The 24,514-nt window shown below is 51.3% G+C and overlaps 1 protein-coding gene across 19 annotated transcripts in view; it reads left to right on the plus strand.

Moving 5' to 3' along the window:
• MSI2 (musashi RNA binding protein 2) overlaps window positions 1–24,514 on the plus strand; it is a 254,837-nt gene that overhangs the window by 217,968 nt on the left and 12,355 nt on the right. For 6 of the 19 annotated variants that reach the window (XM_064166379.1, XM_064166391.1, XM_064166394.1 and 3 more), the window contains 2 exons: window positions 10,589–10,612; window positions 11,679–11,786. The exons of 2 other annotated variants lie outside the window; for them this stretch is intronic. In XM_064166379.1, coding sequence (XP_064022449.1) covers window positions 10,589–10,612; window positions 11,679–11,786 — 132 coding nt within the window. Of the gene's footprint in view, window positions 1–10,588; window positions 10,613–11,678; window positions 11,787–15,734; window positions 15,827–24,514 lie in introns of those variants that run through there. 11 more of the 19 variants (XM_064166390.1, XM_064166383.1, XM_064166386.1 and 8 more) reach the window with 8 other exon arrangements.

Genomic DNA, 24,514 nt, shown 5'->3' on the forward strand with positions numbered 1-24,514 from the left:
AAAGACGTGGTTTTAGTGCTAGATGTGGCAGTGCTGGCTCAACAGTTGGGTTCCGTGGTCTTAAAGGGCTTTTCCAAACTAATTGACTCTGTGACTCTCTGACTTGGTGTTTGAAGGATTTGTAGGTGAATGGTTTTGTGCCAGGTGTGCTCACAGCAAGAATTCACCCCCCAAAGAGACAGCAGTGCTCTGTACCTGGGGAGAGGAGGGAATCCAGGCAGCATTCCCAGCAGGCTGAGCCTCCACCATTCTGGGCAGTGCAGTCCATGCCAGCCACAGTGGTGGCTCTAAGCATCCAACTGAGGAGTGTTGTAGAAGCCTTCTGCAAGCTCTCCAGGAATCTGTCTCTGCTGTTTGGAGATGGGAAGGGAAATCGGATCCCTCTTGTTGTGGTGATGCAGCTGGCGGTGGTGGGATGAGGCTTTCTGACTGTGCCTGCAGGCTGAGGACGTTGCCAGCACTGCCTCTGTCTCAGCCCAGCTCTCTCCCACCATAACTTGGGAGTTTGGGGATTGTCAGAGTTACTTAGAAGCCTTCAGCTCAGGAATCTTAATGTTTTCATTTTAATTAAGGGTTTGTTTGCTTGTGTGTTTGTCAAAGCTTATTAAAGGCTGTGTGTGTGGGGAGAGGTGGGGAAGACAAATGCTTTGACAAACTTTTCCAGAGCTCAGGGAGATGCACTTTGCTTACTCATGATGCAGCCCAGCCTTGGGTCACACTCCTGCAGAGCCAGGTGCTGGGGAAATGCAAAGCAAGACCAGTTCAAAGCCCTCAGTGATGCTTTTCGTTGGCATGAGAGCATTTACAACCAGTTCCTGTTAATCTAGAGAGCTTGATTTCGTTTCTTTCCTGATGCTGGCCACAACTTGCTCACTCCTCCATCGGTGCTGGGCAGGGAGGTGTTCTTGTGTACAAGTTACTTGTGCTGCTTGCCTGGGAGGTTATTTTCTGGGTCAGGAAAAGGAGCTGGTGCCACGACAAGGGTAATTATCAGAATAACGATGTGCTTAGGGCTTGTTTTTGGTGTCTGAGAGAAGGAGGTGAGATGAGGTGAGGCAGGCCCTGTATCTGCTCCTTAGCACCCTCAGCTGTGCGAGGGAAGCTGCAGGTTGTGTTGCTGCTGCAGGTCTCACTCTGGGTTTGCAACCTCCTCAGGGTGGTGCAGCAGAATGGCAGGAAAAGGTCACTGGTGGCCTCGGTGTGCTGAGCGTCTCACCTGTGCCCGGGGCTGGTGGCACAGAGCAGGGACCGCACCCGGGAGGTGCAGCTTCTCTGTGCTGAGTGTGACCTGGCAGAGTCTGGGGCTTGGTTCTGCTCTTGAGAAGGAGCCTAAACCAACTGCCTGCAGAGGACTGGGCTGGAAATCTGCCAGCTGGTACCAGCCAAGATCTGGCTCCCGCTGTGATGGATGTGGTGCTTCAGCGACCCCCAGCCCACGGGCATGAGCACCCTGCTGTCTGCTCTGGTGGTGCAGAGCCATCTTAGAGGGGAGGTGCTGCCTGCAGTTGGCTTCTTTACCAGAATGAAGTCAGTATTAAATAAGAGCCAGCTCTGTCAAACACTCTTGGAGCACTGCTGCACAAGTCTAAGCAGTGGAGAGAAGTCTGCTGCTGGTGCTTTAATGATCAGCCTGAAGCAGGAAGGAGAAGTCGCTGGCAGCTGCAGAACAGGAGGAAATACAAACTGGGTTTTAAATGTTCTGCTCAGTGAAGCCTCGTGACAGTGAGAGATGTGGGATGAAGCTGGAAATGTTTCTCACTTTTTTTGTCTAACCCTTTCTTAACTGCTTGAAACCTGCTCTGATCAGCCCTTTGCTGCATGTCTTTTGTCACCTAAAGCACATCGCTGCATCTGCATGGCACAAAATGCTTTGCACAGAGCATGCAGAGCTGCTACAACCACCTCACCTTACCACTCCAACCTCTCCATTTCAGCTCCCATCACAGAAAATGAGGACTACAGTGTGAACCTGTTGTAGATTTGCCATTTGGGGGTTGTTTTGCTGGTGGAGGACCATTCACATTGCAGGTGCACCACTGGAGTGAGAAGCAGCTGGAGCTGTGGGCAGCAACCTGAGAAATTAATGTTTGCTATCAAGAGGCTGAGCAAGCTGGGGATCTTTAGCCTGGAGAAGAGAAGGCTGAGAGGAGACCTTCTCAGTGCTGCTCAATAGCTAAAGAGTGGAAGTCCTGAGGCTGGGCTCTTCTCAGTACTGGCCAATGATAGGCCAAAGGGCAACAGGGACAGACTACAGCACAGGAGGTTTCACTTGAACTTAAGGAGAAACTTCTTTGCTTTGAGGCTAAAACAGAGCCCTGGAGCAGGCTGCCCAGGGAGGTTGTGGAGTCTCCTTCTCTGGAGACTTTCAAAACCCACCTGGACATTGTGATCCTGGGCAACCTCATCTGGATGAACAGTGGGGTTGGACAATTGACCTTCAGAGGCCTCTTCCAACACCTACCATTCTCTGATTCTAATACAGCAAAGCCATTTGGTCCTCTCTCAAGTTCTGCTTCGGTGACAGCAGCTTTTGTTTGGTCACAGAGGAAAAAATGGTCCCTAGAAACTGTTCCCTGAGTGTGAGTAGAGCTGCAACTCCTTTGCCTCTGGATTGTATTTTTTTTTTCTCAGTTGCATATTTTAACATTGCAGAGAATTGCATAAAATTCCTTTTTCACCTTCTGTTTCTTCTACCCCTTAAGATATTCTCCTGGATATTAAATTGCAGGTGAGGTTCTCAAGAGATAAGTTACTGATCTGAGTCAGTGGCACAGCTCCTAGTTTCAAGGGCAGCAGAGTGTGGCCAAGTGAAATGCTGCCTGTCCTTCTCCAGCCCCATCACCCCTGGGCAGGTGAGGCTGTCCCCAGATGCCTGGCAAAGGATGGAAACTGTCCAAATCCTTCAGTCTGTTTTCCTCTACTGATCCCTTCAATAACTGCTTGAGCAGTAAGAACATCTTGAACTTCAGTGCTGATTGTCCTCTTCTGGGCTGCTTACTGATCCGTGCGTGGACTTTGAGAGAGGCTTGAACACTTCAGGGTCATTGTGCTGGAAGTGAATGATAGTAAAGGGACAAGGAGGAGACAGAAGAGGAAAACCCCAAAGGCACTGTCTGAGGAGCTCTGCACTTCATGGTGCTGCTGCAGCAGCAGAGCTCCTGAGTGCTGCTTTCTGCTGTGAACAGGCCTCCACTGCTGCAGCTGGGAGAGGTCATGAGGATGATTATCAACAGGAGTTAAAGAGGCAGGACACAAACACGTGGATGGAGGCAAACTTGGATAACTTTATGGAAGGAAGAAGGTGGCCTGGTAGTGCTGGTTTTGCTGTAAGGAGTCCTCTGTGCCCAAGTTAGCTGGAGCAGGACTGGTGCCTCTGTAAATACCATTCTTGACTGCAAAGTGTTCAGACTGTGGAGCTGAGAGCTGCAAAGAGTTCAGTCTCCTTAAGGCACAGAAACATTAACCTGGGAATGTTTTTCAGTCACATTTAGTGTTTCCAAGCCCTCCCTTGCCACAAGAGGTAAGATGTAGTAGTGGCTGCAGCAATGCCCTGAAGGTTTTTGGGCTCAGCATCACAACCCTGTCCTCTGCCACTGACAATGTGGATTGTGCAGCACCCAGTGGCACTGGGAAGTTCCCCAGCCAGCGACAGCTGTGGCACTGGGAAGGCTGCAGCATCTCTGGCAGAGAGGCTTTCACTCCAGCTGTGATTCAGAGAGGCTGTGGAGAATTCCCTGCCCTCTGATAACCTTCTCCTCTGATTAATTGTCTTCTCTTTTACGTCTGTGTTGATTTTTTGCAGCTTGAGCCTCCAGACATGAGTTCTTTGTTCATCATCAAGAAGCTGTCTTTAATAACACTTACCCAGCTAGTTTAGATCATGCATAAAAATTGAAGCAAGCAGTTTGAGCAGGTAGCTCATTTTTCTACCATCCAAGCACCTGAAACGAGGCTTGAAGCAGATCAGTGCCACTTTGCTGAACTTGAAGTCATCGCCATAGTGTGGTTCACTCCAACCTGCCCTTGTGCATTCAGCAGCAGGGGACTGAAATCCAGAACCTGAGCCTCCTGGCAGCTTAAGTGCCACTTCCCAGGTATTCCTCCCCCTGCAGTCATCACTTCCTTTATATTGACTTTGTTTACTAGAAATCAATGGTAAATGTTTGGCTTTGGGCTTGAACGTGAGAAATGCTTTTGGTGAGCAGCTGAGTATTAAACTGAGTCACTGGCTCATAGAAGGTGATTTGGGTGAGATTCATCCCCATCAGCTGCCTTCACTTGAAGCTCATCATTCTCTCTGTTTCACCAGTTACCAAATCAGGGAGAATTCAAATTACATACTGAGTTGGAATGTTGGACTTTCTGGCTCTCTACAGCAGCCTGAAGGGAGGGGTTGGTCTCTTCTCCTTAGTGCCAAGTGATAGGATAAGAGGAAATGGCCTTAGGTTGCACCAGGGGAAATTTAGATTGGAGGTGAGAAGAAACTTCTTCACTGGAAGGGTTCTAAAACACTGGAACAGGCTCCTCGGGGAGGTGCTTGAATGTCCATCCCTGGAGGTGTTTGGGAGTTGTGATACTGAAGTGAAGGCCATGGTTTATCACCAGCCTTGGTTGAATTAGGGAATGGTTGAACTCGTTCTCCAAGGGCTTTTCCAACAGAAACCATTCTGTGATTACCTAGTGGGAGGCAGCTTCCATTTGGGAGGGGAGAATGAAACTGGAGATTAGGAAGAAATTCTTGGCAGTGATGGTGGGAGACCCTGGCACAGGTTGCCCAGGGAGGCTGTGGATGCCCCCTGCCTGAGAGTGCTTAAGGCCAGGTTGGATGAAGCCTTGAGCAATCTGGACTGGTGGAGGTGTCCCTGCCCATGGCAGGGGGTTGGAGCTGGATGATCTGCGAGGTCCCTTCCTATCCAGCCCATTCTGTCATCTGTGAAGCACAGCAGGTGCCTTGCAGCAGAGACTGGTTTTAAGCAGAGTAAATAGGCTCTGTCAGCTACCAGCTTTTGCTTTTTGGTTTGGAGGGGTTCAAACAAATATTTTTGTGAGGATTTGCCCTGGAGAAGTTTCCCAGCTCTCTGCAGGGTGAGGTAGCTGCAGGAGGGTTACTGCACTTGGAACGGCGCAGGATGGTAATTTGGAGATGAACAAGGCTTTGTCTCACTGATGCAGAAAGTAATTACTGGGCAAAAGTGCATCATTCTCATTTGAAAACCCGTGGCCTGAGAGTGGTAAACAGCTGAAAAATGAGTCCTTTACTGTCCATAAAGTGGAAGTGCCAAGTTTTAAATTAACTATATTTGAGGCTTTATTGTTCTGTTGAAATTCCAGAGCAGAAATATTTGTTCAGTCTCGGATCCGTCTGCAGACAGGCGTGGAGGGGCTGCTGGGGAGCCTTGCATCAGGGCTTTGCCACTCAGCCTCCACCTGAAGCAGCAGAAGCCTCTGCCTCTGCTTAATGAGCTTCCCCATCATGCATGGTGGGCTCAAGCTGAAGTTCCCTAATTTCCTGACCTGGTGAAATAGATTTTAATAAGCTTGATAGAACTCAGCGTGGAAAGACAAAGGGAGACACTTAATGGGGCTGGCACAAGAGAAGGGCTCTGAGTGTGCTCAGTAGAATTGATGAAGAGCTTAGGAAAGAGACTCTCCATGGCTGTGGAGGGCTGCTCTGCACCTTCCTCTGTCCCTTCTGGTTACTGTTGTACTGTCAGCGTGGTCAGAGTAGCCCCCACCTGGCTCCAAACTCCCTTCAGGAAGTCTTCCAAGTCTCTGGCTATAGAAGGAAAGGAACTGGCCCAAAATTGTGCCAGGGGAGGATTAGGTTGGAGATGAGGAAAATTTCTTTGCTGCAAGAGTGGTCAGGGTTTGGCACAGACTGCCCAGGGAGGTGGTGGAGTCCCCATCCCTGGAGGTGTTCAAGAAACCTGTAGCCATGGCACCTGGGGACAGAGTTTGGTGGTGTGGTGGTGTTGGGTTGAGGGTTGGGCTCAATGCCCTCAGATGTCTTCTCCAACCCGAAGAGTTTTCTGAGTCTGTGGTTGGAGCTATCCCCGTTCATTAAAGCCAAATCAGTGGTGGAAAGCACTTTGTTTCAAGTGACATTTCAAGCAGGGCATGTAGCTGCCTCAGTATCTACAGGCTTTGGGACCCTCATTAGAGCAATCAGATCCCAAAGAGTGAATTGCTACTAAACTATGATAACAAGTGGAGAATGCTCTGATGGGATCTCCATCTCTCATCAACCCCAGGTAAAATGTGGTTTTCTGGGTGTTAGTTCTCTAAATATTGAGCATTTAGTTGTGACTCTAAAGCTTGAAATAGCAGCAGGGTTTTTTTTTTTCCCTTCCTTCTTCTTGTTTCCTTCTAGAAAGGGAGGGGGAGTCTGAGACACAGAGGCCTGAAAGATGAGGATTTTAAACATAAAGGGATTGTTTGGGGATGGAGCTTTCCCTTCTGTGTGCTCTCCATTAAAGACTACATTTTTGTCCAGTAAATTGGCCCCACGCCTGCCTGCCTTCACAAAAAGAAGAAAGAGAGAAGCTCGTGGGCTCTTCTGCTTCATGGGTCTGAGTCTCTGATACTTTTGAAATGCAGCCTAAAGATCCTACAAGAGGCTAACACTGCCTAATGGAAAGAATAATGCAAGCGAGAACCCATTTGAAATGACAGCTGTGAGCCTCGCCAAGCTTTGCTGCGCTGATCAAAGCTGCTGGTAACGCTGTTTGAAAAGAGGAGATCAGTTTCCCCCTCTCCTTTTTCACACTCAACCTGACGAGGAGTTTGTATTCCAGCCTTGGCACGTTTTTTTCCTGGGAGCTGAAGTGAAGCTGCTCAGGGGCTGCTGTGCAGAGCAGTGTGCTGGGGAGCACCATCGGCCTGAGCGGCAAAGCAGCTGGGGGGAGGTAGCTGCAGACCTCCATCCCCTCTGTGTGCAGGGCCCTCCAGATCACCCCACACTGATGTGTGCTGACCTGGTGAGGCTGAGACATGGTGACCTGGTGAGGCTGAGACATGGTGACCTGGTGAGGCTGAGACATGGTGACCTGGTGAGGCTGAGACATGGTGACCTGGTGAGGCTGAGGTGTGGTGTTCAGCTCTTCTGCTCAAGTCCTAAGCAGAGAGGAAGGTCTTGGCTTGTTGGTGCAGTTTCATGGTGTCTTCTGTTTCATCCCTCACCTGTGTCTCCTAATTTTGGAGCTTTACTGAAGTCCAGTGCCGGAGTCAGGAGATGATTCGAGCATCTCAGATTCTGGGTTTATTCCTCTTGTAAATCCCTGTGCTTGCTGCTGAAGTCTGTGTGGCCCAAGTGCTTCAGCTGTTGGAAGCAGAGGCAATTTTGTGTGACATTTCTGGATGTTAGAACTAATTCCATGCTCTTTGTGGTTTCTTTTTGGTTCGATCCCTGTTACCTGGCTGTTTGGAGAGGACAGAGTCCTGTGCCCTTTGGGGATGACAAGATGCTTGGGATCTCCAGGTGCTGACAGAGCAGAGCAAGTCTGAGGGATTCTGTGGTTCCCCAGAGAGAAAACAGGGCTGCATGCAGGGGAGGAGAGGGCTGTGAAATGGTTCTTGTGCTTTTCACTCACTCCTGGTTGCTCTGTAGCCAACTTCAGCCTGGGGTAAAGGAGAAGTCAGTGGGTTGAGAAGGGACTGATCCCACCAGAGCAGGACAGAGACCTGTGTAGGGAGCATGCCCTTTGCTGAGAGCCCTTCAGCCCCTCAAGTTCCCCTAAAGTTCTCTTCCTGCTCAGCAGTGCAGCTCTTGCCAGATTTGTTCACAAAGCCCCTGGAAGCTCCACTAAATCCTGGGCTCTCCAAGTTCTCTGCTCAGTGATGCCAAGTGCGAGGCAGCAGCGTGGGCACTGCCTGCCCAAATCTAACTCTCGGCCCGTGCCAGTCGTCCATCCTCCACCCTGCTCCCTAACTTCTTTGTGCCTTGCAGAAGGCAGTTGCTTGCAGCCAGCCACTGGCTGAGTCTGTGACCTCGAGGTTTGAAGCCAGAGGTATCCATCTCCCCTGGCAGGAGGCTGCTGCCTTAGTTAAAGTGAAACTATTGATGCAGGAAGCAGAGAAATGTATCTGTGAAAAATTGAAGTCCAAACACTGGGTTGAGCTCCTTCAGAGCAATAAGAGAGCATGAAATTGCTGTGAATCCTCAGGGCTTTCCTGGCCAGCATGGAGCACACTGCAAACCTTCCCAGTAAAGTCCCTTCTAATTGCAGTGCCTGGAGTGGGCTCTTTGGTCCCTTGGAACAGCTTCGGTGTCTCACTTGCTCCAGGCACTTACAAACAGCAGATGCATGAGAGGGGACAAGGAGCATTTCAGCAGGGATCAGAGCTCCTCAGACACTAGGAGTGAGTGGATCTCTCTCTCCACCCCTTGACTTTGTAGTTGATTTCAGAGGGCTCCAGGCTGGCTCCAGCTGCACTCCTTGCCTGGCCCGTGCTGGGATCCAGAGCAGGCAGCAGCCAGTGCTCCCCTTCAGGTCAAGGTGCTGCAGAGAGCTGCTGCTACCCCACAGCCCTCTGTGCCCCCCCCCCACACCCAGCAGTCCTGCGGCCCCCAAGGCACTGCTCTGCCTGCCAGTGTTCTGCTAAAGGGAATCAGTGGTGCTGACATGTCACACACTGGGCTTTGCTGGCCAGTGCTGCTTCTTGCCCCATGCTCTAGCCCTCAGAGGTGTCCCCAGTGCTCTTGTGCCATGGTCCCCATCGGTCAGAGCAGGATGGATCACATCCACCTCTGCTGCTGCCTGGGGATCAGCATCCAGCAAGATTTTGCTGGGACTCCGTGGCTGCTTTTCGCCCTGCTGCCAGGGGAGGTGAAGGTGTGCAGGCACACAGCTTCCCCGGAGCAGCACTGTGCTCTGGGGGACCAGCAAGAGGCTCTGTGAACAAACAAGTTCCTTCTGGGAACCAGCAGAAGTGCCTGGGAATGCTTTCAGTGAAACGCTGTGGCAGCAGAGGCAGAAGGGTGCTGGAGGCTGGAGTCTCTTGCAGCACACAAAGCAGGTTCAGTATTAATTGTCCTGTCACTGCAGGGCTGTTCTTGAAAGCTTTCACTGGTGTACAAGCTTAGGAACAGTGAGAGGGAACAAAGCAGCCTGGCCAGAGGGTTTCAGTGTTGGTACAAGGTTGGAACGTGGGGAGTTGGAGATCAGTGGTGGGAGCCTGAGAGCAGAGCCTGCGAGAGAGACCACCTGACCCCTGGGCTGTCTACAGATGTCTTTCTCAAGTCATTTTGGTTCTTTGTGCCTGGATTTGTCCCATCTGCAACGCGGGGACAGCACCAAGCACCGCAGGAGTTGGGTGCGTTGTGAGACACCGGCTGGCATTAGCATGCCCAGCGGCCTGAGGACAGGGACCTTTGTTTTCAGCTGAGCAAACTGATGGATGCAGTGCCTGGCAAATGTCACTGCAGCGTGGGGATTGATTCCTTTCAGCACGTTGGATTGATTTAGGAATCCTCCAGTGGTGGAGGCAGCCTGTGAGTCTGTTTGGGTAAGCAGGCTTTCGCCAGTCATGGTAGCCAGTCCCTGTGCCCGCAGCCCTGACCTCGCCGCCCGGCCCCCGGGCACAACGCGAGCAGCCACTCACACTTGAGCTGTTTGGAGTGCCATGGTGTGGCAGCAGCTTTTATCTCAGTGCTGGGATAATGGCTTGCTTTGCGGGGTGGAGGGATTAATTTTTCACACATCTGTCCCTCGGAATGCAGTAACAGAGCCTTTGTTCAGGCTCTTTCTGTGGAGAGCCTTCTCCACCCTTGTTATTTCGTTCTTCTTTCTGCATGGCAAAACTTTTTGTCCTGCATTTCAAGCAGCTTCTGAGCGTCCCTGGCAGCTCAACAAGAGAAACAAACTTCCCAGCCCTGTTTTCTCTGCTGTTTTCAAGGGATGCTTGGTGATTTGAAAAGTATTTGATTGGTTTTGGCAGAGGCATTTTACTCTGTGGAAAATCCACCGCTTCTCTGATCCCTAATGGATGGGTTAAGGAGCCCCTGGATCCTCCAGAGGTTCGTTGGTGACCAGCTGGTCCTGGACGTGCCATGGGAGCACTGAGGGCACCGATCTCAGGATTTGTGCTGTGATGGATTAGGAGTGGAGGAGGAGAGGCTGTGGGGATGGTGCCAAATCTTCTCCCTCCTAGCCAACAGCAGGAGGGCTTGGAACTTGGTCTGGGCATGGCTCTGCATGAAAGCAAAGCCTGAGAGCCTCGGCCCTTGGCTTGCAGATGTTTCCTCTGCTGTTGGGAGGTTGATTTGGCTCTAACACAAGTATCTTCTCACTCCAGCACATCTCAGCTCCATCCCTAGATGTATGTCAGGGAACCGAACCACAGTTGATGGCTCCATCAGCAGCAAGAGGGATTTGAGCGCTGGGGTATTTCAGTAGAATACTCCCCAGTCTGGCTGTGCTTCCTCCTGCATCCCACTCCACAGAGATGGCAGCAGTTGATCAACACCCTGAAAGCAAACAGATTCCCAGCAGCACTAAGGAGCAGGCTGTGCCGTGTGCTCTGCAGGGGCTCTGCAGCCTGGGGTAGCTGTGCATACATTTACCAATGCTGTTTTCTTTTCCCCCAACAGCCCTATTACCATATTTAAATGCAAGTATGTCTTTTTTTAATTGATGTTTTAAGTAGCTTCAAGTCACTCTAGCCTAGCTGTTCTCTGCTCCTTTCCCCTGTAGCTGAGGCGGTAGCGCTAGAGGTAGAGGGTTTGTAGTCTGCTGATGGCTCTGGGTCTGGCTCTCCGCCTTCCTCTCGCTCTCTCTTCTCTTCTGCTCTTGCCTCAGTTGTTGTTCTGTGGTTCTTCAGCATTGCAAAGCAGCTGTGATCAAAGCCCTGGAGCCTGCTCAAGGAGCAGGTCTCATAGTGATGACTGCCCCTGGGGTTGTCTTGCTGAGTGCCAGGAGCAGTCAGAGCTTCCCAGAGACCGGGAACCTCCCAAGGGGTTTATTGAGTTTGCAGCAAAAGGGTTTGGGGTTCCTGTTGCTCACCTGGATCTTGCCATTGCCCTCCTCAAATCCATGGAGTTAAAGTGAGAGCCTCTGGCAGATCTTCTGCATGTTAATTAAGTAAAGAACCAAATCTGCACTCTGGCTAGCAGCATTTTGTTCATTCAGGGGGCTCGGTGCCCTGTAGCAGGGAGTATCAGAGCTCCTTGATCTGCGGCTGGTTTGCTCTCAAGAGCTTTTTCTCTCTCTCTGTCTTCTCACTGACATCCCAGTGACTGTTTTCTGCTTGATCCCAGCTAATCTGTCATCTCGACACGAGGACCTCCTCATATTTGCCATTCCTGCTCTGTCTGTAGATCAGCAGGTTATTAGCGCTTGCAAATAAGCGAAGAAGAGAATCCCCTCCGTGCCTGGTGAAGCAGCCTGGCCCCGGCCGGCGGAGAGGAGGCAGACGAGAGCTGAGCGCTGCAGACCCGCCCGCCCGGGCGGCACACGCTGCCACCTCCCTCATCTGCCGAGGGCGTTTGGGTCACCTTTGTGCTGGCACAGACCACCGGCGGTGGGCGCCGGGCGAGGGCTCGGCCGTGTGTGCAGCCTGTCGGCGGCAGGCAGAGCTGGGCTGGTGCCCCCCGGCAGCGCCGTGCCCGCGGCAGCCGCCCCGCGGAGACTCGCCGTACCCCCAGCCTCCTTCTTTACCCTTCTCCTTTTCTCCACGGCCAGGTTTCCCGGCGGCAGCCTATGGACCAGTAGCAGCGGCAGCCGTGGCAGCAGCAAGAGGATCAGGTAGGGGGGCCCGTGGAAGAGCAAACCCTCAGAGTGCAGGGTCAGGTAAAAGCTCTGTCGGTATTCTGTGTGGCTGCAGCTCTCCATCACTTCTCTGATATTCCTCACACTTATCCTGGGGACCTGAAAACAGATTTAAAAGGAAAGAAATTGATATAAAAACCTAAATAATCCCAAAGCAAACCCTGAATTACAACAAGCAGAGGCCACAGGTCCTGGAGCACCTTGCAGGAGATTGGTGTAAGAACTGCCACAGCCAGGGTAGAGATTCTGATTTGTTTCTTTATTTGTTCCTTTCTTACGTTGTTTTCTTTGCTTCTTTGGTTTCAATTCAGAGTTACAAAGGACACCCCAAAGGAATCGGTTTGTGGGTTTGAAAAAAAGCTTTCTTTGCTCAGGAAAAGCTGGTGTGGGGTTGAGGCAGTGTCAGCAGCCCTGGGTGCTCCTGCCCTGCCCGGAGCCGCTCTGCGCTCCTCTGCCATGGCCAGCACAAGGGTTGGCCGTGGTGGGACACCCCTGTGGTGAGGGGCATGTCCCCTTGGGCACAATGTGTCCTTCCCACACAGGGCAGTTAGCTCCAAACCCCAGCCTGCTTTCCTGGGGAACGTCAAAGCTTTTCTTCCTGTCCTTCTGAGAACTTTGATTTTTCTCCCCCTAAGGGAAACCAATCAATAAATAACTAAGCCATTGCCAATTGCCGGTACTGCCTCGGGCCTGAAATTCAGCTCATCAGGTGGATCAGTGCTTTGCTCAGGTCAGTCAGCGTTCAGCACTGCCATCAGGGAGCTGCTGTCTGGGCAGCCCCTGCCACCGCCTTGGCCCAGCCCCGCTGAGACAGAGCTGCTGCCAGCCCCATGCCTCCTGGGTGGTCCCTCCCAGAGCAGAGGCCATGGCACTGGCAGCAGACTCTAGCATCACCGATGGCACAGTTCTGAAGTGAGGGTTTCTCAGTGGCTTTTCTGGCAGTGCCAGGGGGCTGCCTGGACTGGCCACGGAGAGTCCTGACCAAACCACTGCCTGAGGGGTCAGCAGCAGGGCACGGGCCCAGGTGTGTGGTGAGTGCGAGCCTGATGCCATGGAGGCCAAAGAAAGACACCAGGAGAACTCCGTTCCATGCAAACTGGCACTGCTTGCAGGCTACAAAGGATTCTCTGTACCAGTTTCATCTTGTGGCATGCAGAGGGAGCCTAAGGGGTGACTTGCCAGACTGGTTGTGAGGACTCCCCATCTCCCTGCCTCTCCTCCTGCCCCTTCGTGGAGGGGGGGGGGGAAAACAAACCCTAAGAGAAACAAAACGAAAACAAGCAAAAAAAAAAGGAAGAAAAAAAGAGGGAAAAAAGAAAAAAGCTTTTGCATATGGTCTCAGGAAAAGAGACTTCATTGTTTGTGCCTCTTCCTCATGTTTTGCCCTTCAGGTTCTGTTTTACATGCAAACAGACCTGGTGAGTTGCCCCTTAGCAAGGCACAGAGGGTTTGGCTGGATTTTAACTTTGCTTCCCTGATTATTTATTATTATTATTATTATTATTATTACTATTTTTGTTTTGTTTTGTTTTGTTTTTTTAATTGGAGTGCTTTTGGTGCCCATTACAACTGAAGTGAGCATTGATCAATTCTGTGCCTGAAAATCATTTGTCTTTAATTGGAGTGTTTTTTTGGGTTGGTTTTGGTTTTTTTCTTTCATTGGGTTTTTCTGGTTTGGTTTGGTTTGGTTTTGTTTGTTTGGGTTTTTGTTGTTGTTGGTTTTTTTTTTTCCCCCTGGTTTTGGTTTGTTTGGGTTTGGTTTTGTTTTGTTTTGTTTTTTATTTGAACTTGCAATATGAAACTAAATCTAACTCTAAATTAACAACACCCTTTCTGGCAAGTTTAAAGAGCAGTATGGTGTTTGGAAATGGCTTTCAAGCCTCAAAAATTGCCTCTGTGTGCACAAAACTGGCAACACCCCAAAACAGAATCAAAAGAGGCCCTACCCCCATCCCCACCCTGATCCCCAGCCCCAAGAGCTCAAGGAGGAAGGTGGGTTTGGCACTGCTGCTGCTGAGAGCCAGCCCTGCTCTGGCAGCAGAGGTAGGTTGTGTAGAGTCATTTCCATCCAAAGCCAGGTTTTGGAAGGGACATCCTGGGTTTGCCACTTCCATCAGCAGTGGTAGTGAATTGTACTGAGGAGCAGTAGGGCACAGCTGCTCCTGTGCTGCAGCGTCTGGGCACCATTCATTCCAAGAAGCGTGGTTGCCGTTTTGGGTTGGGTGGGTTTTTTCCTTCTTTTTAGTTGTTTTTTGGTTGGGTTTTTTTCTTTTTCCTTTGCAAATTTGCACAGCCCTCCTTCCTGCCTGCCTAGTCTGAAAGCACAGAGGGCAGCACAGTTAGCCCTTACCAGTCCCATCCTGCCAGTTAATGGAAAAATGTTGGAGAGCACCCAGGCAGGTGCATCCCAGCACTCCTCCACTCACTGGGGAGTGCTTTGCCCAGAGATGTACTCATCACTGCTGTCACTTCTCCACTGCTCCAGCCCCACCAGCTCACTCCAAACTGACCTCCTCTGCTCTCCAGCCCATGCTGCTGGCTCTTCACCACCTTCCTGGCCTCACTGCCAGTGTGGTAGCAGTGGCACTGGAGCTCAGCCTGGGTGCCAGTACCAACTGGTGGGTCTGAGCGTCTGTAGAGGGCATCCACCTTCAGGTGTGCATCTTGGGCTTCTAAGCCATTTTGTGCCAGCCTCTTGGGCTGTGGTATGTGGGCACAGATCACCTGGGTTTCTCCCTGGGGCGAACTTCCTCTTCTTAGTCAACCTGCATGCTTGTTGGCCAGCAAAAGGAGCCCTCCCCGGGTCAGCACAGAACCTGGTTCTGTGCTGCCTGCCCTTCCCTGCCTTCACCCCTTCTTTTTCTGTTGCCATGTGTGAGGACTCAGTCACCGTTTGACCTTGCTAGATGAACAAGTTCTTCTGTCTGTCACAGCAGCTCTCTCCTACAGCCAGCAGAAAGGGACATTTCCCCTCCTTGTGCTCAGTGCCACTCGTAAATTCCTGTCCAGCTCAGCTGTTGCTGTGCCAGCAGGGCGAGCACAGCAACACTTCTCTTCATAGCTCATGTGCCCAGGCGACAGCCCAAGACCAAGGCACCAGCTGAGGTCCCTCCAGCAGACACAGAGGGGCTTGGCCGTGTCCCTTCAAGGCGGCTGGGGCAGTGCTGCTGAGTGCCTCAGCTGCTTTTGAGAGCCTCACCCATTCTTGTATTTTTTTTTTTTAATGAATTGGGACCTGAGCCAGAGAAAAAGAGCAAATTGAACAGCCTGGAAACTGCAGACTCCTGCTAGACAACTTCACTATCAGTGTCACGTTTCTTTTGAACTCACCTGACATGTTTTCCGTGCACATTTTTGTCGTGTGAATGCTTTTTTTGAAGCACAGCCATGGGGAGGGGGCACATTTTTATCTCACATTTGACATGGGAGGGATCCATCGGGCAGGAGATTGAGGCAAGGAAGAGTTGGCAGGAGAGGGGTTTCGTTCCTTCCCTGTTGGTTCATTGACAAGTCTGAGGCTTTTCCAGTTCCCAACCTGCCACCACCAGCTGTTCCTCCCTGAGGACCGGTGGCAAACCCCCTAAGGCCACCCTCAGCCCTTCCCCATTCCCACTGCTCGGCACCGGGAGGAGCCGTGCGCATGTGCCGGGAGAGCAGCGCAGCCTGCCATGGGCACACTGCCCACGGGCACACTGCCCACCGGCACGGCAGGACAGCAGGGTGGCACAGTGCGGTGCCACAAGCTGCTTCCCGTCCCCCAACACCCCAAGCCCCGGCACGTCCAGATTCTGGGCGCCAGTCCCGGCTTGCCAGTGCTGCCTTTGAGCCCTGCGCCCCAACAACCCCTTACTGTACTTTACACTTGCCAGCTATAACAAACTCGTAACGTGAGCTACTGACCTTGATGGTGAGTGTGAGCAGTTATGTTTTGTTGTTTTCTCTCTTGCTTGGTTGGGGCTGCTGTGAGAGAGGGTGTCTCTGAGGCATACTTTCCGGCCTCTCTTACACTCGGACGTGCACACCTCCTCTCAAACACTCTTCTGAGCGCTCTCAGCGGGAAGGTTTGTCCACACCTATTAATCCTCTCTCAGTGTCCAGCTTCTTGTTAGTAGCAGCTGGTTGCATGTTTTTTGCTTGTTCGGACGAAACGGTTCAAGAAACAACTCATATCAACTCTTGAGAAATGTCTCTTTTTTTGTACACTTTCTTTCTTTTGATGTTTTTTTTTTTTTAATTATTATTATTATTAATTTTTTTTTAATTATTAATTTCCCCTTACTTAAAAAAAAAAAAAAAAGAAAACCAAAAAGCAAAACACCTGTCGTCCCGTAAAACATTTCACATCTCCCCTTGCCTGTTCTTAGAGTGTATGTATCTGTGGGACTGAACTAAATGCATGCAACTGTAGTAGTCGTACTGGTAGTAGTAGATGTAGTTGTAGAACATGCATTGTTGAGTTGATATTACAGGCATCACCAACGAGACCTAGCGTGGCAGTTCAAAGCATAGCCTCCGTCTGACCGATAAGCGTAGGGCTGTCAATACAGCAGAGAGCTGCTGATGGCTTGGATCCATAGTAGCCTATTTGCTAAATCCCATTATCTGGAAGTTCAAATTGAAGCTGGCTGTAGGCAGCCTACCCCCCCTCTGTACAAGAACCCGCACATGCTCCTACCTTGATGGTACATTTGCCCATGTGTATTTTTGGGTTTTAATTTATTTCAAATTAACACCCCCCCAGGAATCAAAATGCTGATTATAAAGATATTCCCTTGATTTTTATTTGGGATTTGAGAGAACTTAAGTGATCTTTAAAATAGTTTTACAATCATGGTTTCTCATCAGCCTGTTACCCGTCCATACGAGCCCATAGAATCATCCCTTGGCGGTCGCTGACCAGAGGTGCCAAACGCAAACCGCTCCATATAGGGACCTGACTGACACTGCCTGCGTGGAGCAGCCTCCTGCAGACTGTCCTGAGACACCGAGCAGCTGGGGTTAGGTCTTGGTGTGCAGCAGTGTCTGAGCTGGCGGTGGGCTGTACTCATTTCATCTCACCCAGCTTGAGGGAACGCCTGGAGATGGAGATGGAGATGGAAGGTTTCAGAAACAGCAGCGTAAGGAGTCGGAGGCAAGGTTGCCATCAGTGCCGTTGAGCCAGAAGGGTCTTGGCTTCTTGTGCTCAGGTTTCTGTGCCAAGCTTCTACAATTTTTCCCCAGGTGAAGCTGCAGCCAGTGAATTGTAGTGACAGGACAAGGAGCAATGGTTTGGAACTGGAGATTTAGGTTGGACTTTATGAGGAAGCTCTGCATAGTGAGGGTGGGGAGACACTGGAGCAGGCTGCCCAGGGTCATGGTTGAGGTCCCATTCCTGGAGACATTCAAGATCAGACTCAATGTGAACCTGGGCAGCCTGCTGTGATTGGAGGTGTCCGTGCTGCCTGCTGGGGGATTGGCCATGGTGACCTTTGTGGGTCGCCCAACCTGAGGCAATCTGTGAAGCTGTGAATTTAACCGAGGGTGACAGAGGTCTCAAATTAAGCTTTTGTTTATTTAGTTTGCTGTATGTCAGAATATGTCCTGCTAGGAGTAGGAAAGATTCTGTGTAGCATGGTCACGCCTTCCCCCCTTCTCACACTCCAGATGTGCTGAGCTGGAGCATCCTCCTGCTCCGCTGGCAGTAGTCAAGGCAGGTCTGCAGTGCATTTGTTCCAGCGAGTGCCTGCAAAGGAAATAAAATATCCAGGATGGGCTTTCAAAATGTAATTAAGGATTTGTGTCTGCTCCTTACCTCTGACAGAACACGAAGTAAATCAGCCCAACAGCCGCATGCAGGGGGCTGCTGCCATGCCAGCCTGCACAAGGCGGTCGGAGCCACCCCAACTGCTTCCCTCACTGCTGGAACACTCCTGCAGCACGAAGGGGAATCATTTCTCCCCTGGATCTCAATCTGCCAGGGAGATGGGGGCGGGGGGGCACTATGTAACGTGCCGGGAGGATGATGAAGGGAGGAGTGTATCTAAAAGTCAGCAGAGCGACAAATTGCATGGGGTTTAGGAGGCCTTGTCTTGCACTTAGAGAAGGTGCTCTAAAAATTGAAGCTTGTCATTAGGCACCCAGAGCGTTAGCAAATTGAGGCCATAAAAAGTGGGACGAGGGCTGGGCTGCCTGTGTGAAGGGAGAGAAGCTGCCATGAGATGTGCTAAAGGAGGAAACGCTGTCGAGAGCCCAGCGATGAGCCAGCCTGGGGTTTCTGCAGCCCCTTGAGATAAGTCCCCAGGGGCACTGCAGCTCTGATAGAACTGCTCTCCCTCTTTTGTTCCACTCTGTAATAAAAAGTCCATAAAGTTTAATCTCAGCTACGCAATCTCAAAAGCCAAAACCTAACAAGTGGACCACTTGGGAGCAGCGAGCGGGCTGAAATTTCTCACTCTGCTGGAACCGCCGGTAATTGTGTGACAGGGCTGGCAGCGATGCAGAGGGAAATTAACAGCTGCACCAGGCTCTGTCTTTTGCTTATCTTCATGGCAGAGAGGCCCAGCAGGCAGGGTGAGGCACAGAGTCCCTGCACCATGTGGGGCACCGGTGAGAGGTGGCCACAAGAACAACTGTCATGTGTTAAACAGAAATACCAGCAGCTGGGCTCTGCACAGAGCGCTGAGTGGTGTAAATACCTCTGGTTAGTGTGGTGTGGCTCTAGAGCAGGATGGGGGTGGCCTCATTTCTGGCAAAAACTTGCTCTGTTGTGAGCGCTGTGGTTACTTGTAGCATAAAATCAGAGAGTGCCATGTTGGAAGAGACCCAAGGATCATCTGCTTCAAGCTTTCTAGGTGCTGGTGTGCCTGAAAGGAGCTGGCCCAGCACCTTTCCAAGATGAGCCTTCAAACTGCCCAGTGCAGGGGGCTCCACTGCTGCCCTTGGGAAATTATTCCAATCTCTGGCTGTGCTCAGGGGGAAGCATTTTCTTCTGGAGCCCAATGGGGATCTCCTCAGCAGTAACTTGTGCCTTATCTTTTCCATAGGACCCCTTGTACAAAGGGAGTCTCCATGCTCCTGGTAGCCACTCTTGGTATACTGGCCCATGGCAATAAGATCTCCCTAAGCCTTCTCCAGGCTGCACACTCCCAGCTCTCAGCCTCCCCTGACAGAGCAGCTCTGCCAGCCCTCTGATCTTCTTGGAATACTACCTCTGACTTAAAAATCCATAATGAAAGGGGAATTATTTGTGCTTCAGGCCAGAAGTGCCATGCTGGTCTAGGGTGGGAATGATAAAATCATTTTGGTTGGAAAAGACCTTTAAGATCATTGAGTCCAATCATTAACCAGGATGGAGCTGTCAATTCCCCTACCTTGTTCATCCACTAATGCAGATCTCTCTCCAGAAGCAGGCTACACATGGATAGTTTTTTGTTTTATTTTACTACAGGAAGGTGCTTTTTGTTTTTTTTGATCTAGGAGGGGCTGAGTTTCCTGCAGCTCCGAGTAGCAAATTGAATAGATCTGAACCCATTTGGTACTGCTGCTGTTAGGGCTTGACCACAGAGGCGGCCGTTCTGCAGAGCTCTTGGCTGAAGTCCACTGTGGTTAGAACACATCAGCTGTAATCAATAATTTTGTAATAGAAAATCCTCTGCACTTGATAAATCATCTCCAGTGCAATTAGTGACCACCTCTGAAGTGCAGACTTAAGTGCAGGGGAAGTTAATCCTTAACAAATTTAGCGGCCAACTTCTAATGCTCTTTCCAATCAGTGAGTCGTTGGCAGTGGCAAACACTCAGAGTTTGTCCCAGCTCTGCTCTTGACACCCAGCGAGCAGTGATGGTGCAGATGCTGCTGCTGCTACCCCATGCAGGGACCAGCATCTTGCTCCACAGCAGCTTGCCAGGCAGCCCTGCTCCATCCATCTCCACAAAGCCCCTACAGTGACCCTGAGGGGCTGGAGCAGGTCCAGAGAAGGGCAGTGGAGCTGGGGAAGGACCTGGAGAACAGGGCTGGAGAGGAGCAGCTGAGGAACCTGGAGGTGTTAAGTGTGGAGAAGAGGCTGAGAAGAGACCTCATTGCTCTCTACAGCTCCCTGAAAGGAGCTGGAGACAGGTGAGTGTTTATCTCTTCTCTCTAGTATCAAAGTTACAAGAGGAAATGGCCTGAAATTGTGCCAGGGGAGGCTTAGACTGGAGATCAGGAAAATTTCTTTGCCTCAGGAGTAGTCAGGTATTGGAACAGGCTGCCCAGGGAGGTGGTGGAGTCCCCATCCCTGGAGGTATTCAAGAAACGTGTGACGATGGCACCTGGGGCCATGGTTTGGTGGCTGTGATGGTGTTGGGTTGATGGTTGGGCTGGATGATCTTACAGGGCTTTTCCAAGCGAAACAATTTGTATGACAGCCCTGGAACAGCCAATTACTGGTGTTTGATTTCCTTTCTCCCAGCGGAAGCGCAGGGCCGCAGCTCCTGGCCATTGTAATTAGACTTTGTTCTGCGCACGACGCAGACAGAGTCATTGTGAAGTTTGAAATGGGGCTTCAGCAGGAGCTCTCCAGGGCAGTGAGATACTTGAGCACTTCTCATGCATTTTAATCACCAACGGTGTTCAGCCCTCGCTGAGCTGAGCTGAGGGGCAGCTCAGGCTGGCAGCACTCACAGGCTGTTACCCATTAGTGGAACAGTCACTAAATGGGACACATTTTACTGATGTACTGTTGTGAGTATTTTCATGCTGATTCTTTCCCCCAAAAAGCTTTAAAAGTAAATACATAATTACAGTTACTTCTCTCTCCTTTCTGAGAGAGAAAACCGAAAGAGCAGCAGTGGAGCTTTTCCTTGCAGCAGATGTTAGCCTGCATCTGGCTCTGGCGTAGCTTGAGGAGCGTGGTGAGTTGTTAGTTGCCAGAGAATGCAGAATTGGTCTGCAGGTATATAAGCTGGAGCTGTCATAAACTTACACAGCTGGCCCTTTTTAAGAGCATTTCCTGATAGTTAAGAGAGCAGAGCTCTGTGTCCTGAGAACTCTGAGGTATCTGTGCCCAGCTGAGGGGCTGGGCTATCCTCTTTACCCTTTTCCAACGGGGGAGCTGGGGTCACAAACTCTCCATGTGACTGCAGCAGCATCTGTCTGTGTTTCCTCCTCGATGAGCTCAGGTTTTGCTTTTGGAGCAGCCGAAGCCCCCTTGCTCTGCCTAGCTCAGATGTGACCTTGACTCCTAACTGGGCAGGGCTGTTCAGTGCACCTCTCTCTGTGCAGGTGCCTGGGGCAGACATCCCCACAGTAGACGATCACAGCACAGAAAGCAGCAGGTTTTTGCAGGCTGGATTTCTCTTCTGTTACCTGCATAACCCCCTGTGCTCCTGGATAACCCTGCTGTGCTCTTGGGTAACCCGCCCTGTGCTCCTGACCATCCATCTATCCATCCACCCGTGAGGCTCCCTTGGCAGCAGGAAGGTGCCCCCCAAAGCAGTGCCCTCCTGCTAAGGCAGCTTAAAATATGCCTGCAAACAAAGGCCCATTTTTGGTTTAATTTTGCTCCTGTATTGTCTGTTATTGTACAAAAGGCTTCAATTTCAAATTAGCAGGAGTGATAGCCAGTTAATGTGGTACAGTGGGAGGCCGGAGCTTCTGTTGCCATGGCAATGGAGTTCGGCTCATTTGTTTTGTAGATGAGTAATTACTACGCAATTAGAGTAGGCTAAAAATAAAGAGGCCTTTTGTTCCCTCTTACTCATTAATATTAATAAAAGACCTGTCCAGGCTGTGGTAAACAATTAATGCAGATGTGGTTGCCCCTGGTAAAAGCGGCGACAGCTTTCGTGTTACCCAGCGCCAGGCGGAAGTGGCGGCGCCTGGCTGGGCTCTTCCTTCGGTTTAAGTAGAGAAATTATCAGAGAGAGCCCTGGGCTCACCCAGCATGCCCAGCTTTAGCCCTTGTTTGCCAGCTGGTTGGGTGGTAATGAGTGTTAGAGCTGAGTGTGCAGAGCCGGGCAGCAAGCGCAGCAACAGGGTCAGGCCCTGCGGAACAGCCAGTTGTGTGCCAGGGAAACGCAGCGACAGCAGTGCCCTGATGCAGAAATCTCTCCTTTTGTCTCCCCCTGGCCTGGCATTTCCCAGGGTTGGGCACAGAGCTGTGCCCTCTCCAGTGGGCAGCACTGGCTGGGGGATGCCCTGGTGCAGGGGCTGCTGTGCTGCAGGGCCAAGGCTTGAGCAAAGAGCTTGCCCCATAACTGGAGCATGTGAAGGTGCTGCTGATACAGTTCCAGTGCCGCATGTTACAAGCACTTAGCGGCCAAGAAAGAGGGGAGAACTGTCCCAAGCATGTGTTGTGAAGTCTGTAAAGATGACAGCATGCCAGATTAAAAATTAATGGTAGAAACGTTAAATTGTTGGAGAAACCTGTTAGGGAGATGACTAACAGGACAGTTTGCCTCTCTTTTATTTGCTTGTCTGGGTGCAGCCAGTGAGCATTTCTTGCCAGCAGGGGTGGACTGCACAGCACTGCAGAGCCAGCTCATGGCCAGCCTGCTGGGCAGGGGGGGTCTGTGGGGCGGTCAACCCCCTCCCCACCCTAGAAAACGCCATCAGTAAGGTGGAACTTCTCCAACGGGCAGCAGAGGCACCCGAGTTGAAGGCTGAACCCTTCCAGTGTGGTGCTGGGGGGTGGATGCAGACGAACTGGAACCGCATCCCTCCCAAACCGTTTAACTAATGGAGGGAAGCGCAGCAGAGCCTTTGTAAGGTCGACATTTGTTTGTTGTTAAGGATCTAATTAGAAACATGAGAGGGAGCTGAATGGCTGCTTGCTCGGCTAATTAGCGACATGCACGAAGCCCACTTTGAACTTCAAGGACACAAAGCTATTAGCGCTTACATCAAAAATGGATTAAACTTCTGTGCTTTTATAATGATTAAAGATGAGCTGCTCGAGAGGAAATCCTTTTGTGAGGCTGTGACAAGAGCTGGCTCCCTGATTGCAGCTTCTCCCAGCGCAGCTTTGTGTGGCCTCGGCGTCGCGCTCGGCCCCGCACGCCGGTGACACCGCAGCCTGGCGGTGCAGGCGCTGTGATGAGGCAATAAATATTGATCGCTCCCAAGGAGCTGACAGCCAGGCTGGCAGGGCACCTATTTGTCCTCCTGCATAACTGGAGGACTGAGGAAAGCTGGGCTTGGGTACTTGGGGTTTTGTTGCCTTGTCTTCCGTGCGCTGGCGCACATCAGCAGCTGCCAAAGGTGGCTGCCAGAGGGTTCGGGTCCGTAACTGCGGTGGTTAGCAGGAGCAGGAGCTGCTGATGTGCCTGCAGCACACACAGGAGGGACAGGCGTGGTTTTGTAAAGCACCAGCTGAATTCTTAGCTTGCCCAGGCCTGGGGAAAGCACCCAGTTCTTGCCCTCTGCTCTTCTCAGGTAGCTTAGCGGTTGCTCTTTGTGTCCAAGCTGCCTGCTCAGCATCTCTGCTGGTTCCAGAGCAGAGGTCCCCATGCCACACTGCATGGGCACTGGGGCTGTGTCAGGAGTAGTTGCCACAAGATGCCAACTGCCAATATCACTTTGAGGTGGCTAACTCAGTCCCATCAGTCATTGGAACAGGCTGCCCAGGAAGGTGGCAGAGTCACCAGCCCTGGAGGTGTTCAAGTGGCCATGGCACTTGGTGGCGGGTTTAGTGGCCATGGTGGTGTTGGGTTGATGGTTGGACTCAATGATCCTGGAGGTCTTTTCCAGCCAAAACAGTTCTGTGATTCTAACAGCCCAGGCTGCTGGGAGATGCAGCTCTGAGGGATGTCAGCGCTGCACGCAGGGTCTGGGTGCTGGCAGCAGCGGGGACAGGGCTGGCAGAGCTCCCTCGCCGAGCTCTGCTCACTTCCAGCCGTAATTGCTGAGCCGGGAACCTGCTCACCCCCCACTGCTTTCTGTCGTTATGCTGCCATGTTTTGATGTGTGAAGCTGTTTCCAGAGAGGCCGTGGAGGCAGAACAACCTTTTAAAGTGTGACTGCAGATAGAAAATAACGTACAAATAGTACCTTGTTACAGCAGATAGCTGCTCTCAGTGTCTCCTGGCCTCATCACCACTTATTTTGCTGATGAGCCCGACAGTTGTTTTCTCTGCCGTTTTTTTTTCCTCTTCCCCCCCTGCAGGGCCAATATAGCTGCAGGGGAGGGACAACTGCTGCTACTACCTAGGGCTGCCTGGCTGCTCCCCATTACAGAGCCATGGCAGGGGCGACAGGGAAAGCACAAGGCGCATAGTTTGATTTTCCAGAGTCGGGACTGAGCTGGCTGTCATAAGCAAAAGATCTCCAGCTCTGAGTAGTTGCAGAGGAGCTCTGTCTGCCACAGGCTTCTTCCAGGGAGCTGTTTGCTTTTCAAGTCAGCCTGGGAAGAGCTGGAGCGCAGTGCTGCGCCTGGCAGCTCCCCGCGAGAGCTGCGCTCGCTGGCACCTCTAATTGTGACGCTGGGGTTATTTGTTTTGCTGGTTTGTCTCCCACTTTCTGCTGCAGCTAGTTGGGGGCTGTTTGTTCGTTGTTGCTCTCCAGGATAGCTGCGTGTTTCCAGCTCATTATTTCTGTAACGTTTTGGAGTCGGAGCATTGATCTGAATTGGAGGTGCTGCCTCAGACATGAAACAGCACTGGATGTAAAAGCGCAACTACGAGGCAGTGACGCTTCCAGCAGTTCAACCTGACCACAGACCAGCATGTTTGTGCCTCTAGCTGGAGCTGGATGCCTTGATTGGTGTAGGGGGGAAAAAAATTTAAAGCCTGAA

Source organism: Pogoniulus pusillus, chromosome 27 (genome assembly GCF_015220805.1).
Source record: "Pogoniulus pusillus isolate bPogPus1 chromosome 27, bPogPus1.pri, whole genome shotgun sequence".
NCBI classification, from domain to species: domain Eukaryota; kingdom Metazoa; phylum Chordata; class Aves; order Piciformes; family Lybiidae; genus Pogoniulus; species Pogoniulus pusillus.